The 16,352-nt window shown below is 35.6% G+C and overlaps 1 protein-coding gene across 1 annotated transcript in view; it reads right to left on the bottom strand.

Annotated features, from left to right (window-relative positions):
• Positions 1 to 11,129: 11,129 nt before the first annotated feature.
• The window catches only part of LOC149191341 (plasma membrane ATPase 1), a 52,148-nt gene continuing 46,925 nt past the window's right edge, over positions 11,130 to 16,352 (bottom strand). Inside the window, exons 16-21 of the mRNA XM_089404177.1 lie at positions 13,291 to 13,372; positions 12,981 to 13,141; positions 12,606 to 12,791; positions 12,318 to 12,500; positions 11,825 to 12,003; positions 11,130 to 11,640 (exon numbers count right to left, since the gene is read on the bottom strand). Coding sequence (XP_089260303.1) covers positions 11,544 to 11,640; positions 11,825 to 12,003; positions 12,318 to 12,500; positions 12,606 to 12,791; positions 12,981 to 13,141; positions 13,291 to 13,372 — 888 coding nt within the window. The 3' untranslated portion in view covers positions 11,130 to 11,543. The remainder of the gene's footprint in view (positions 11,641 to 11,824; positions 12,004 to 12,317; positions 12,501 to 12,605; positions 12,792 to 12,980; positions 13,142 to 13,290; positions 13,373 to 16,352) is intronic.

The raw sequence follows: 16,352 nt of genomic DNA, 5'->3' as shown, positions 1-16,352 counted from the left end.
TAGATGTTAGGGTATACCAAAGAGGAGACTTCATGGGAAGAGCGGAGTTCATTAGGATCATAGTTGATCTATATTGTATGAGGAATAAGACTTAAAGATTGACAGTAGAATATGTCACCAATGCATAAAATAAAGTATTTAAGACAAACAATATAAAAAGAACTCAATTATTTTTATTAATTGGCAAAAACATCATGAGAGTATATTATGAGGAAAAGCATGCTTTTCTCCATGGTGAATTAACGTATGTATACTATTTACGAGTGTATTTTCACCTAGATTCATGCAATTTCGGTACATTTCAAATACCATGGTTTACAAAAACCATGGGTGAATATCATAAATTACTATGGTAATAAATAATAGTGATATTAGATTTTCACTCCATTATTATGATTTATTTTGTTTTGTTTTCATGCACCTTACAAATACCATGGGTGGATACCATGGTTTACCAAAACTATGGGTTATAAACCACCAACAATAGAAAGACAATTATTGACCGTGGTAATTTTATAAACATCCACCTAGATCACTCCTAGTACCTAAGGAAGCCATGGTCCCCACTACTTTGAGTTCCCCCATTAGATGGTGAAACTTTTGTTAAACTTGACCCTAGGTGAGCCACTTGCCTTGGTGTAGGAGTTTCCTTGATTTGACAACCCAATAATGTTGGAGCCTTTGTTAGCGAGTGCCCTTAACCTATGTGTCCATTATATGATTAATGGTTTCTTGTTCCATATAGTTGGTGTTGAGTTTTGTTGGTGTCAACTTCTCTGGTATATATGATGTGTTCAATAATGGTGGAAAGTATGGTTGAAGGAGTTCCATATTGAACATTGGGTGTAAGCCAAGGAATGGGAGAATACTTAGCTCAAAATAATTGTCACGCATAGCCTTGGTGATGGTGTAAGGTCCATAGTGAAGTAGACGAAGCTTCTAATGGGGTGTTGTAAGGTAATCTTGCTATAAATGCAACCAAACTATGTTTCCCACCTGAAACCTGTGTGGCACCTGTGTTGATAATGGTGTTTCTTGTACTTGGTATTGGATTTTTGTAAAATATCATCGACTTATTGAAGGATCTATTGAATTTTCTCAATGAATTTGGTAGCTTTGTTGGCCTTGGATTGAGCATGGAAATATTTTACATATGTGGACACAACAGGTAGTGCTACTTCATTTTGACCCAATGGTTGAAACCTTGAGCCCACCTAAAAATGGTTGTGGTCGTTCAAGCTATAGAGGGATATATTATATCATGTTGAACATAAGGGAGAATCCCATCCCATGTGTGTGTATGTTTGTAGTTGTACATGTGCAAGATATGCACGATAATCCTATTGACAACCTCTATCTAGCCATTAGTTTGGCGATGGAAGCCAGTGGGTTTGGTGAGCTTGGTGTCCAACAATGGTCAGAGGCTTGACTAAAATGTGCTTAGGAACTTATTATCCTAATTTGAAATTATGGTTTGTTGTATCCCAAAATGTGCCCACACCTATTCAAAGAAGAGTTTAGTAGTGGCCTCCACTGTGATATTATTATTTTAGGTTGTCAAAATGGCCATTTTAAAAAATTGATCAACAACCACGAAAACACAGTCATTGTGTTTCTTGGTTGAAGGAAGACTAGACATATAGTCCATCGAGATGGATTCCTATGGCATGTTAGGAGTAGACAAAGGGGTGTACAATCCTTACTTCTCAATGATTAGTTTTGAAATGGCATAGGCAATGAAGGACTTGATATACTTGTTGACATCTTGTCGAAGTTTCAGTGAATAGAAAAACTTTTTTAGCACGGTCTCTATATTTTCCATGCTAAAGTGACCTACCATCCAACTGTAATGAGATTCTCAAATCATCTTTGAATGCTTACTTGAAGGAACATAGATATGGCTTGTATGGAATAACAATCCATATTGAAGATGAAATTCGGTGACAATCGTGCTTGTGTTCAGCATCTGGTAAGTGGTAGTGAAGTCAGGATCACTCTCATAGAGATGGGCCCACCCAGAGGCCTCATGTCCATAGGAGCAGAGCATTGTGGTTAGTGCTACAATTAGAGGTCGATTGAGGTAGTAAGCAACGTGATTGTTTCTCCCTGTCTTATATTTGATGTCCCTTTTTGAAGCATCTCTTGGATCTTGTGCTTGATTTCCTCATTTTCCAGAAGAGAGCAATGATAGATTGGCCCATTGGGTAGAGGTGCTCCATGGGTTATATCAATTGAATGTTTTTACTGACAATGTATAGGTACCCCAATGAGTGAGGAGAAGATGTTTTGTACTCTTCCACGACCCTGTCCACTTGCTTTAGCTATGTTGAAAGGTCCTATGTGGAGGTCAAGGATGTGGCCATGACTTTCTACTCATTTGGAGATCGAATCAAGAGGAAGACGAATTTCTCGTTCTAGGAGATGACCTTCCTACTTTTGTTAGCTAATATCAAAGAAATGCTTGTAGGCAAAGATACCTATGATATCATGTATAGCCGTCAACCCAAAGTAATAATGACATTACAAGGTCTTGAATCATATACAACATAATGCTTCCACAAGTATGGTTGGCCTAAAATAACATCACGAAATTCAAGGGGAGAAATGTCACAGAGTAACTCATCCTTGTTGGTAATCACGACTTCCATTAGACCAAAACCCGCAGGTGTTAGTCAACGATCACATCGCTATAGATAAGGATCCATGACAGGTAGTCAGTCCATGTCGTGAAACAAATGGGGAGCATTGGTTTATCTGATGTCCAACAATCCTCCCTTAATGCAAACTGTGTGTGTATCAAACTCTTGACCTACACTCTGATACCACTTGTTGGGAATCATGATTGTTATTAGACCAAAACCTACAGGTGTTATTCAACAATCACATTTTCAAAGATAAGGATCCATGAGAGATGATCAATCCATGTCGTTAAATACACAGGGAGCGTTGGTTTATCCAATTTCCAACAATCCTTGAAGGCTTTATGCCATAGGAAAGGTGAAATTTTTAATTGATGGAAAGATCTCCCCCTTGGTGAAGCCACTCAATGGTATGTGGCTACGAATGTGGTGTCATCGACAGGTCCTCCTGCTTAACGACCTCTGCTGAGAGGAGGTTCTTTTGATTTTTTTTGTCGACAATGAAGTGCAACAGAGCACCCTTCACCCTCATATCTGAGTGAAAAAGGTGCTCACCTTCCTTTAGTTCTTCAAGCTAACTTTTCTAGACCTTTGTGGTAGCAACGATGGCATTGGGTTCTACATTAATGATCTTCTTCCCCTTATCTAGATTTGATTCAAAGTTGAAACCTGCATTTGACTTTAAGGCTTTCATCTCAACCACCAATGACTAACTTGAGCAAAGTTATTAGTGTTGTGCCATGGGCTCCTATGGAATTCGCACCACTTTTCCATGTCTTTCTTCATCTTCCCATTACTCTTCTTTGTTTGTGGCTTAGATGGGATTTCTTGGGGCAACCCATCATGGATTATTCCTTTGTTTTATGGTTTGGGCCTACGTTTTCCTTGCTTATGTTGTGCGGAATTCACATCTCCGAACTCTTCATTTTTCTATTTATATTTATGCTTGATTTTCATAGCATATTGATATGTTGCACCTAATGAAGAGATCTCTAGAAACTCCATTTATGTCTCGATGTATCTGTGCAAACCGCTGCAGTATTTGAGCGATGGATGTCACTCAGAGTCTTTGATACCCAACTTGTTGTGTAAGGTATGGAAGATATTTATGAACTCCAACATAATTTGGTCCCTCTTCTATCATAGTGTGGTCCATCTCATGTGTTGGTCTTGAACTTCCAACAAGGTGATATTGTTCCTTCAAAACATCCTTGAAAGAGCCCCAAGTGAGTGTGACTACAAATATTGTGGATTCCTCTATGGCCTTTTGCTCATATAAGTCTCCCACCAATCCTTGACATGGGGGACAACTTTAATGAGTGGAAGGTAATCTTTTCTCTATCGAAAAAATTGTGGACTAAAAAATACCCTTCTGGCAAATTTAACCATTTGTCTAGAGAATTTGAATCTATCTAACCTTCGAATATAGGGTTATCAAAACTAATTTGTACCTTGAAGGGGGCATCACCTCCAAAGTGACCATTTGATGAAGATGCATTGATTGTTGTCATTCGTCAAAGGATCTGAGAAAAATTATCCATCGTCTCATCCCTTTGTCGTGTGAGGGCTTCTTCGAGCAATAATTTAATAGGATTCATTGTTCCCTTGTCTTTCTTTTATTCTGCCATGGGAAGTCATCTAGATCGACGAGGACGATCTTCTAATGGCTCAAGTAGTTCGAGCCCCAACTCCTTATACCATGATCTCACTAAGGATATGCACAAAAAACAAATAAAGACCAACCTACTTTTATACCACTGATCTGGATTGTCTGAGGAATGCGACTTAAAGATTGACAATATATTATGTCAGGAACGTGTAAAAGAAATATTGAAGAGAAACAATATAAAAAGAACTCAATTATTTTTATTAGTTGGTAAAAATATCATGAGACTACATTATGAGGAAAAGTATGGCTTGCTCCATGGTGAAGTCTAAAGTGGAGTATGTTACATGAAGACTAATCTTCAACTTTCAAATATGTCATTTGTTTACACTTGTAGAGTAAACCAATGTTAATATAGAGATGGGTGATCCATATTTATTAATTTTCCCTTCTAATATCCTTAAATAGAGAAAACTTCTTTATCATAGATTTGTAAAACTCAACGATATAATTGTTTAGGCCATAGACTTGTCAATGGGAAATCCTTAATATTTTTTCTACACCATCTTAGGGAGGCAAGATTTCAATCATCCATTAAAACCAGTAGGGTCAACTTGGAAATAATTGAGACAACAGTGTTTTTTTCGAAGTAGGTCAACTTGGAAATAATTGAGTAGACACTAGTGGTGTGTTTCCAAGTAGGTAGATCTTTGTGAGATCCTCATAATAATGAATGATTTTCTCTAATAAGCATTTCATCCGTGACAAGAAATCTCTCTATTTCAAACATGCTCTCTAGATCATTTTTTTTACTTGGCTAGAAACTAGAAACACTAGGTATACTTATCACCTTCCTCCAAATAAAATTGAGACCACTTCTTATTTTCTCATTTCAGATTAAGGCATCTAATTCCATCCAGTTCATATACTTTATCCTTTCAATTTAAGGCATCTAAATATAAAGTCTATTTTTCGTCTTTAGCACATGAAACCAACAAGATTATTCCCCCCATGATTTTGAGGTGATCCTAAAGTAGAGACTCATTTTTATCTCTACTTTGTGCCCCCTAATTTAACATAGTTACCGATCAAACAAGAACTTTACCGATTACCTGTTTTTTTGAGGTAGCAAAAATATCACTCGATTTTGAAAAATGGTTATTCAGAATACACCCTTTTTTTATATATTTTTGACACTTCAAATTTTCTTATGTATCAAGTATCAACATTTTTTTTAAATGTTAGTGATTTTCATACTGATTTTGAAAAGTATTGATGAAACATCAATCCATTTTTTTTAGATGGTTTATTCTAACACTTTAAATTTTTTTATGTATCAAGTATGAATTTTTTGTTAAATGTTAGTGATTTTCACGTTGATTTTGAAAAGTGTTGATGCAGCATCAACCATTTTTGTTTAGAGGGCTTATTATTTACACTTTAGAGTTTCTAATGTATTAAGTGTAGATAACAACAACAACAACAAAAACAACATAAATAAATGAATATTTCAAAAAACATTAAAAAAATTGAGTTAATAAAAGAAACCACACAATTAAAAAAATAATAATAAATTAAAAAAACTTAAAAATAGTAATAATAATAATAATAAATTAAAAATTAAACTAAACAAAAAATATATATTGTGCAGGGAACCGGAGGGAAAAGAAATTTAATTTTTCTTTATAAGTTTTTAAAAATATTTTTTTTTTTATTTTTTTAATTGTGTGGTTTTTTTAATTTTAATTTTTTTCTTCTTTAAAAAAATTGTTTTTGATGTTGTTTTTGTTAATTTTTTAATATTTTTTGTAATTTATGTTTTTTTCCTTATATTTTTTAATTATGGTTTAATTTTTAGTTTTAAAAATCTTTTTATTTTTATTTTTATGGTTTTTTTCATATTTTTTTATATTTGGTTTTTTTTTATGATTTTTTATTTTTTTTAAGTTTCATTATTTGTTATTGTTTTTAAAAACTGTGTTTTTTTTATATACAATGTTTGAATTTTTGTTTTCTTTTGTATATTTCATATATATATATATATAGCAGAGTCCATGTTGATGCTCGACTAACAACATGATCCCATTATGTGCAATTTGATAGTTGATTTTAAAGTTTTCTTTATAATGAATCGAATCTGCCCCACAATGTGTGAATTTCATAGTTGGTTTTTAAGTTTTCATTACAATGGTCGAGTTCACCTACACTGCATGTCATTTTGATGTTTGATTTTTAAATTTTTGTTGCACATGTCAAGTTGTCTTATGCTAAGATTTTCAAATCGCTATACATTTAACATTTAAAAAAGAAATTACTCTTGGTCTAATGACTCTTCAGGCGTTCATTTTTAAAGTTTTTTAGTTATAAAATTTTTCTATAATGTCATGCTTGAAATAGTCATAATTTTTTGTTTTAATTCCATGGTTGAAAAAATGCCAAGATTTTAATGTTTTTCTAAGTCGTGATATTTTATCTTTAATGCTATGGTTGAAAACAGTTATAAGTATTTTTTCTTTAGCACTATGATTGAAAATTATTGAAATTTTAAGGTTTTTCAAAGACGTGATATTTTATATTTAATGTCATGCCTAAAATTCGTTGGAATTTTAAGGTTTTAAAGACGTGATATTTTATATTTAATGTCATGCTTGAAAATCGTTGGAACTTTAAAGTTTTTCGGAGTCATAATATTTTATTTTTAACATTATTATTAAAAAATGTTGAAAATTTACCCGATACAAAAAAAAAAAAAACGTTATTCCAACGTCAACACTCTTTTCATTTTCAGGGTGTCTTTTGCACACAAGAAATTGGTTTTTGCTGTCATTTTTTTTTAAATGTTGAAAATTCACCCAAAAAATGTTATTCGAACATCAACGCTTTTCATTTTCAACCTGTTTTTCATGTTTTTTTGGGGTTTTACGGCTATAGTTCTCGTTTTGAGGTAATAGTTCTCGTTTCAGCAATAACTTTGTTATTTAACGAACACTCTTGGATTTTACCTTTAAAGAAACTCACCATAGGCATGGATTACTTGGTCCTCAATGTTGTTCTACCACCCTATAAGCTTTAAATGGAGACCTTACAATTGAGGTTCAAATTTGAAGGGAGAGGAAGCACTCCAATCCACCAAATCCCATTGGATGGATTGTTGTAAGAACAAAATAAAGATTAAAAAATCAACATCACTAGAATGACAATAAATGGTGGTCATGATTTTCTCGATGAGAGCCCAAGAGACTTTGTCTAACCCTACATCTCTACAAAATGCTCCATTCCCTTAGCCTTTCCAATCAACTTTACTTTTTCCAAATAACTACATAAATTTAAGAGATGAACACGATCTTAATAAGATAATCTTCTCGTCTTTAAGAGATGAACACGATCTTAATAAGATAATCTTCTCGTCTTTATTATATTAGAGACCCTACCTATCATATTAAAATGCACAAGGCACACCAACCTTTGGTTATATGTATTCAAATTGACAAGGCTTCCTTTGGGCTCATCCCAAAACAACAATGTGTCACTTTTATCTATGAGAGCAAACATCAATAGTTGGGTAGTTGGTTGAATCCTTCCATTAGACTAAACTCCTTAACACATGATTGTGGCAAGAAATATAAAGAGTGCTAGGCCTCGAAGCATCCTTGCCTAACATTTCTCCACTCACAAGATGGTAAAAGGATTAGATTATTTTTCCACTATATATTATATAACAAGTTTTCGCATTGTCGGTTGACAACTAAGCTAAGCTAGGATAAGTTGTTCCACTTTGGAAAAAAAAATATAAGAAATTTCCTCATCAACTAAGTAACCCAAACATCACATGATATATACTTGAGATAGAGAAAGCAAATATACTCCAATGCCATCAGAAAGCTAATGATTCTCTTTGTGGGAAAGATTGAAAAGGGACCTTAACAAAGGCAAAATGGATCCAAATTGTTTAAATCCACAAAAGCCACAAGATGAAAAGAGTCTAACAAGGATATGAAAGAAAACCCTAAACAGACATGCCAAGGAGAGCAATACAACCTTCTCAAATGCTTGAGGATAGAGAAAGAATAAAGGAAAAAAATTGTTATCATCAAATAGAATGATTGCATATGAAACCCATGAGCAGATGTTGCCTTGTGATGGGAAAATTCAGATTGTAATTTCCACAAAAGCCACAAGATGAAAAGAGTCTAACAAGGATATGAAAGAAAACCCTAAACAGACATGCCAAGGAGAGCAATACAACCTTCTCAAATGCTGGAGGATACAGAAAGAATAAAGGAAAAAAATTGTTATCATCAAATAGAATGATTGCATATGAAACCCATAAAATTGTTATCATCAAATAGAATGATTGCATATGAAACCCATGAGCAGATGTTGCCTTGTGATGGGAAAATTCAGATTGTAATTTCCACAAAAGCCACAACATGAAAAGAGTCTAACAAGGATATGAAAGAAAACCCTAAACATACTTGCCAAGGGGAGCAATACAACTTTCTCAAATGCCTGAGGATAGAGAAAGCATGAAGGGAAAAAATTGTTATCATCAAATAGAATGATTACATATGAAACCCATGAGTAGATGTTGCCTTGTGATGGGGAAAATTACAGTGAGCAATGCAAAGTTACAGTAAAAATAAATGTACAAAAGAAAAACCATCCCCTAAAATAAAATAATAAAATCAACAAATTCCCATTAAACATCTTTACGGTTTCCTTTATGGTTTGAAATTTTGTTTAGTAAACCATAGGATTGTTCCCAGTAAACTTGAAGCAAAGGTTAAAAACTTTATAGAGCCAACTCCACAAAACCACTCACCTTCACATATCCTTCACATATTTAGTCTACTAAAAGATCTAGAATTGCTACCAATGTTTATTTTGGACTCGTAAGGGGGAAATCTTACGACAAAACGTATTGGATGGAGCTAATTTTTTGGCAACTTGTAATTTTTTCTTAATTTTTTGCACAGTTCTACAAAGAAATCTTCATTCTTGAAAAAAGCATCCACGTGGAGATCTCGTACTCGACTCATCAACTCTTTTAGTACATTGAAGCCCATGGTACCGTGACTCCATGTTTGAAGTTGTCATGATAAATGAATCTAATGATGACCAAGCTGAATAAACACCATCTCAAGAGTAACTTCCATTAAGAACATTTATGCCCTGACCCTGGATGTTAAGAGTGCAACGACAATTTGTTTTTAAACAAATCATCAATGATACCAAAACCAGCAGTCCAGCAAAATACGAACGAGCACTAACATTAGGTTAGTGGTATCTTACGTTACGCTAACTTGGATGTATGTCACTTTCAAAAAGGCAAATAATTTATAACTTGCATCATCAAGAAAAATGAAGAATTAATCTTATCTTTCTCAAATGTTTCAATATCGAATACGATATTATGTAAAACCAAACAAAGAAAACACTCTGAAGCTTACTAAAAGTGTTTTTCATCAACCAAATTGCATACCTGCAAAGAAGGCCATGAGTTACAAACTCCAATAGTAGAATGTTGTAGAGAAGTCGAAATGTGGAGCAACAATGAACCATGTAAAACAACAAAAGAAGCAGCATTTTTCTACATACATAGGATTGTCTCAATGTCCGAGATAACTTGGAAAGGGTGGGTCCAGAACTATGCAATATATACATTAACACAACCCAAATGTGAGGTTCTGCAATAATGGGTTTTCAAATAGTGGTTTTCCTTGTAAACCAAATGAGTTCTAGTTTGAGAAGACGAACAATGAGAGTAATTGGAAAAAATTAGGTGATTACTCATCATAACAGCAACCAAACTAAATGGTTTCTTAATTAAGCTTGAGAACTCAAGAACTTAATAATTATTGGAAGTTCAGTTACTAGGGGGATATCAAAAGCAGTATATTATTCTCCAGCAGATAGAAATGACACACCAAGTATGCGTCTTTTTATCAGAATAACCCTTCTTTTGGCAGGAGTGGGGTCAATATCCTGGGTCCTGTTAATCTGGAGATTCCCAAGGAGTGGGGTCAATCCCCTGGGTCATGTTAATCTGGAGATTCCCAAGTAGTTCAGGGTGCAAGCACCAAAATGCTAGGGATCAAACGTAGCCCAGTTCAGGTGAACCATCCATCTATTTTTAAAAGGAATCTACCCATATTATGGCAGAACTGGAGTTAGATATCCTGGGTCATGTTGCTCCGGGGATTCCCAAAGTAGTAGATGGCTGCAAGCACCAAAATGATAGGAATCAAACCTAAGCCAGTTCGGTAGATGTTGCTCCGGGGATTCCCAAAGTAGTAGATGGCTGCAAGCACCAAAATGATAGGAATCGAACCTAAGCCAGTTCGGGAGATTCCCAGGAATCATACCTAGGCCAGTTCAGGTGAACCAAAGTATCCTTTTTTTTAAAGGAATCTACCCATATATTTTGGAAGATGTGGGGTCTATCTACTGGGTCATGTTGCTCTGGGGATTCCCTAGTAGAAGGCTAGGAATCAAACTTAAGCCAGTTCGGGTGAGCTCCCACTAGTTTACCACAGAAGCACAGTCCAATCGATGGCCACACCAAGTATCCTAACTAAAAAATTGTTTTTTTTAGTAGAATCAAATACACCAATCCTTTTAACATTTCGTAATGCTACTGCTCCGCAACTTAAAAGCCCATCTCAAAAGTTATCAACCAACTGCAAAATGGAGTTTTGACAAGTCATCGATATTGACTTCCGTTCTGAAAATTGCCATGTAAACTAAAAGCTAAAAAGTTCAGACAAGTTGTTGGTATTGACTTCAGTTCTGAAAATTGTCATCTAAACGAAAAGCTAAATACATTTTATTAGATTCTTTCAACATAGCATTACGTCCAAATAAGAGACAATTTAAAGACAAAATGATGGTCAACTTCTTCCAGGTAATACTAGCCAATATGTTAATTCATATAGTCTGACACTGTTGAGTGCAGTTCCATCTGACTAAGAAAAACGAGGTTTAGATCAACAAGAACATGAAACCCAACTAGTTGTCAAACACACAAAACCACCTGAGATCTTACTGCTTAATTTGTGCCAAAACACCACATAAAATCGAAGATATTGAACACAACACTCTGCCCACCTGAATACCAGAGATTTGGCAAAGTTGAACAGTGCGCTTGAAATTAACATCCTTTCAACTCTTTTACAAGAAACGTTACTAAAACTTCTGTAGAACACCAATATCTTCATCAAATTACACATGTCAAAAAGTTACAACTGTTTTCAAGTGAGCCCCCCCATAGCACCCTGGCAGAAAAAGCTCGCATTGATTCAAACAGTGTAGGCCTGCTGAATTGTGTCTATATCCAAGCCCTTCAGCCTTACAACAGACTCTACGTGTCCTTTCAAAGTATGTAGCTCTCTCAACCTGGAAAAGAGAGAATAAATCAATTTAGGAAGAACGAACTTTTATTAACTCACATCGAAATATAAACACCAATCGATTGAGAGTCACAAAATTGAGAGAAAACAGAATAGACCCTTTACCATCAAAAAGGTAAAGCTTTGTGAAAAGGGAAACAAAACAAGTGCGACAGATAGCAAAGTCAAACCTTGCAATCTCAGCACGTCTCTTAGCCTCCTCCGCCATTTGATTGAGGTCAGTAATGTTGCCCCTTTCACTGAACATTTTTGTGTCTGTTGTATGCAAACCATGAAGTGTCCTTTGAGCATGTGCCCATTTAAGTTCACGGGCCTCTTTCCCAAAGTCCTTTTGCCTTGTAAATGCCGTCTGAAATAGATCGTCCAATGTAACTATAAGAACTGTACTCTTAAATAAATGGCATTCAGTGTAAATTAAAAATGTCTAAAAAAAATGTTCATGATAGCAATCAGAAATATCCACGACTCTTGTACCCTGAATGACACATCAGTGTACCATCACTATCAAATATCCAAAAATATTGCCTCAAGACCAAAACTTTCCCCTCCGAGTCTAGCATTTTCCTATATACTCTTTATGCATAACAGTCTTTTAAAGCAGATGCCTAATTGAAGCATTTAATCAACAGATTATTCAAAGCATTTATAAATTCAATAACATACCCTTTGCTCAATAACAAGATCCCAAGCCTTCCCACTCAGAGCATATCGAATGAGGAATTTTATTATATCAAGAGGGAAGTAAAAGATGATATTATAAAGCCACACTACACCAGCCCAGCCCCAGCCCATGCCCTCTATTGCAGCAAATCCCCAGTTTGCATAAACTGCAATTAGTGTCGCAATCTGTGAAGGGCATCAATAAAACAAAGTTTTAGATTTAGAGACATAAACTAGCACATAACTTCCAAGCTATGCAAGTCACATAAAAGAAATCAGTACAGGACGCACCAGTTGTGCAACACAAAAAGCAAATACAAGCAAGAGACCAGGCCGCTCCATAAAAGACCAGCTCCGGGAACGAGTCACAAATATAAGTGCCTGACTAACTGTACTAACTTGCAGGTAAACTGCAGCACTCAGTTTTCTTATATCATCTTGGTCTTTTTTCTGAAGACTTGCAACACCAAATGTTCTCTGCAAAGAAAGATCAAAATGCTCTGAGCTTCTTAAGCAACCTAGTCAATAAAAACTTTACAAACCAGTGAAACTGTTACTGTTTCAACTTGAAGAAAATTTGGGAAATTTACAGATTTATATTTCTTGGAAATTCCCAAATTAACGACACTCTTAAAAATTCTAAATCTCGGCAAATTAAGTATATACCGGGAAGAAATCTGTCTTGTAAGCAGCCCAGAAAAATATAACAGTCATCAATGCTAGGTAACTGCCAATAATAACCCCAGTGGCAAAAATCTCTGCTAGTTTCCAGCTATCTGGTAAAGGTGATGGTTTCACCCTGTCCTTGGAAATGGTCATTATAGTACCTACAAATTAAAAAAGATGCCAATTACTAACAATATTCAAATCCAGCATCAAAAGTTGTTAATAGCAAACCAAAGATAACAAGGTGCATTAGAAAATTCCATATATAGACTGACCATGAAATAGCAAAAGCAATAAGAGGAATACCAACCATCATTTAATATGGCAATTATAAGTACCATGAACGGTGGGAAGTCAAACTTCCATATCAACGCTAAAAGCATAAAACCTAGCTGCTCACAATAGACAAGTGTCAAGAGTGCATGCATTAATTCAGTCTTCCAATAAGTCACAATGTTTTCTACAAGCAATACACAACAGCTACAAAAAGGGAACATGTAGCCAAAACATCACTGTATTAGCAGATCTGAGCACTTCAGAATCTCTTCTGCTGAATTCCCAATAAGAATATCATATATGAAATAGCAATACAATCAACAAACACTCGATAAAAAATTACTTCAAAGTTGGAAACGAATGTGAATGATCTAATCGCCAATAAAACAATTTGAGACTAGTATTGTTTAACAGTTACTTTGCATGTTCATATATCTGCATCATTTCACAAAGACCAAAGCCAAGTGATGCAAACTAGCCATCTTGTTAGAAGCAGAAGTTTATGAAACCTGGACACTCGGAGTTCATGCATAACCCTTAACTAGACAGATGTTCAACCAAATACGTTAACATGAATTCATACTTACAAAATTGTTCTGGCAAACTGAGACACCTTGTGGTATTGCTTTATTTCAGAAAACAATTGCTCATATATGTTTTCTTGACACATTGCAGAAAAAATAGATGAAGAGCTTGGACTGAACTGCAGATGCCGACACCTGCCTTACCAAACAAGGAATGGGAAAGCATATGATAGTTACACTAATCATTAAGTTTTTTGGGAATTATAAACTAGTTACATATGATAGTTACACTAATCATTAAGTTTTTTGGGATTTATAGTTACACTAATTCATTACCACAAATATATATCTTCATCGGAAATCAAAGTTTTGTATATTCTATCAACTAAACTAGGAATACAAGCAAATAGTATACCATGACTGAGACTCACTCATCACACCCGTGACACTGCATTAATCTTGTCTAACTCAAAACCTGAAAAGATCCAGTCTTGTATAAAGATTTGCTACCTTTAACTTCTTCAATTCACTAGATTTTAGTGAAATGACCAATACTCAGCTGACAATTACCCAGTTATCGTTTAAGGGCTAACACCTTGCCTATTGATAACATCTTCAATTCAAGCAATTATGATAACTGATATGATATTTACCATGTGTCTACACAGCCAATTTCAATCAGTATATACACGCAGCAGTATTCAACAAAACAATTTTTGGACAGACAAGCATGTAGAGCAAACATATGTATGTGAGTGTATATGCAGATGGTACGTTCTTTTGTGTATGTGCATATGTGTTTGTGGGTATAACTAGCATTGATACATCTTCATTGTTAATCCAGGATCCATGCAAACCTCTTGATGCTTAATATGTCCAGGGTTAACATGGATCTATCTAGTGTGTGTATGTGTGCACACGCTAAGTCACCTGGTTCGTGTTCATGTTCAAATTCAGGGCCAGTGAAATTTGAAAAAAATCACCATTGCAAAGAACATTATAAAATCATCATTGTGTTCAGCAAAGAAAAGAAAGTAAAGTTTGTTATAACTTCATATATTCAAACAAAACTCAGATACAAATATTTTTTAACTACAAATTTGACCTAAAAATATGTCAAATTAATTATCTACACTAAAAAATACAGCATCATCATATATTTCAAAAATATGTTACATCTCTCTCTCTCTCTCTCTCTCTCTCTCACACACACACACATATGTGTTTGTGTGCGCGCACCATAGTATTTAAAACCGGTTGAGTCAAACTACTAACGGGTCAAACCAGCCGGTTCATTAGGCTTGGGGGTCAACCTGGCCAATGAACCCAGTTCGGGCCTAGGCAGACCCCGGTTTGGTACCAAACTGGTCATAAACCGGCCAGTTGGGCAGTTATGTCATAAACTGGCTGGGTCATTACCAGCATGGTTAGATCTTACATTTGTGGGCAGTCTGGGACCATCAATGGTGGTTCTTCAGGTTGTTTTGGAGGAAACCTGGGGTGGCTTTCCTTCCAAAACAGCCCCCCTTGGCCATAAAACCAATCCTCCCCCTTATAAACCCTAAACCTAAACAAAAAAACTAACTGAACCCTAGCAATGTTGGCAAGATAACTAATATCTAAAAGGATGAAATGAAAGATAAAGGAAATTAAGTATGGGGGATTTTCGCAGTGCATTATATTAGATATCATTTTTGGGATTCAACTGCGTTAAGTAAGTCATTCAAAGTATGACCATTTCCATGAGAGGAAGTCGTAAAGTGACTAATTTCTCATGATTTTTGAATAGTTCACTTAGCACTCATTGCATCGGGTGATGCTCACAGGGGTGAAGAAGTGGGATTGAAACTAGTGAAATGTGGAGAACGAATCACATAGCATCAATCATCACTTCCGGGGCTTGCACCCGGTAACCAGGACTTCCCAGGAGGTCACCCATCCCAGAACTCCTCTGGCTCAAGCGCGCTTAACTGTGGAGTTTTTCCCCACAATCAAGCCCACTTAGCTTGCTACCCCATTTGCAAAACCTTAGCAAGTATTGTGCCTCATGAACCATTCAGGTAGAGATCCCTTGACTCTTTTTGAATTTAAGTATGGGGGATTTTCGCAGTTAAGCGCGCTTGAGCCAGAGGAGTTCTGGGATGGGTGACCTCCTGGGAAGTCCTGGTTACCGGGTGCAAGCCCCGGAAGTGATGATTGATGCTATGTGATTCGTTCTCCACATTTCACTAGTTTCAATCCCACTTCTTCACCCCTGTGAGCATCACCCGATGCAATGAGTGCTAAGTGAACTATTCAAAAATCATGAGAAATTAGTCACTTTACGACTTCCTTCATGGAAATGGTCATACTTTGAATGACTTACTTAACGCAGTTGAATCCCAAAATGATATCTAATATAATGCACTGCGAAAATCCCCATACTTAAATTCAAAAAGAGTCAAGGGATCTCTACCTGAATGGTTCATGAGGCACATACTTGCTAAGGTTTTGCAAATGGGGTAGCAAGCTAAGTGGGCTTGATTGTGGGAAAAACTCCACAGTTAAGCGCGCTTGAGCCAGAGGAGTTCTG

The sequence above is a fragment of the Pinus tabuliformis genome, chromosome 2_2 (assembly GCF_031772625.1).
Source record: "Pinus tabuliformis cultivar Carrire ecotype Pingquan chromosome 2_2, CPIR1, whole genome shotgun sequence".
NCBI lineage: Eukaryota > Viridiplantae > Streptophyta > Pinopsida > Pinales > Pinaceae > Pinus > Pinus tabuliformis.
Note: the sequence above shows the minus strand (reverse complement) of the source record. Positions and strands in the feature narration are given on the sequence as shown.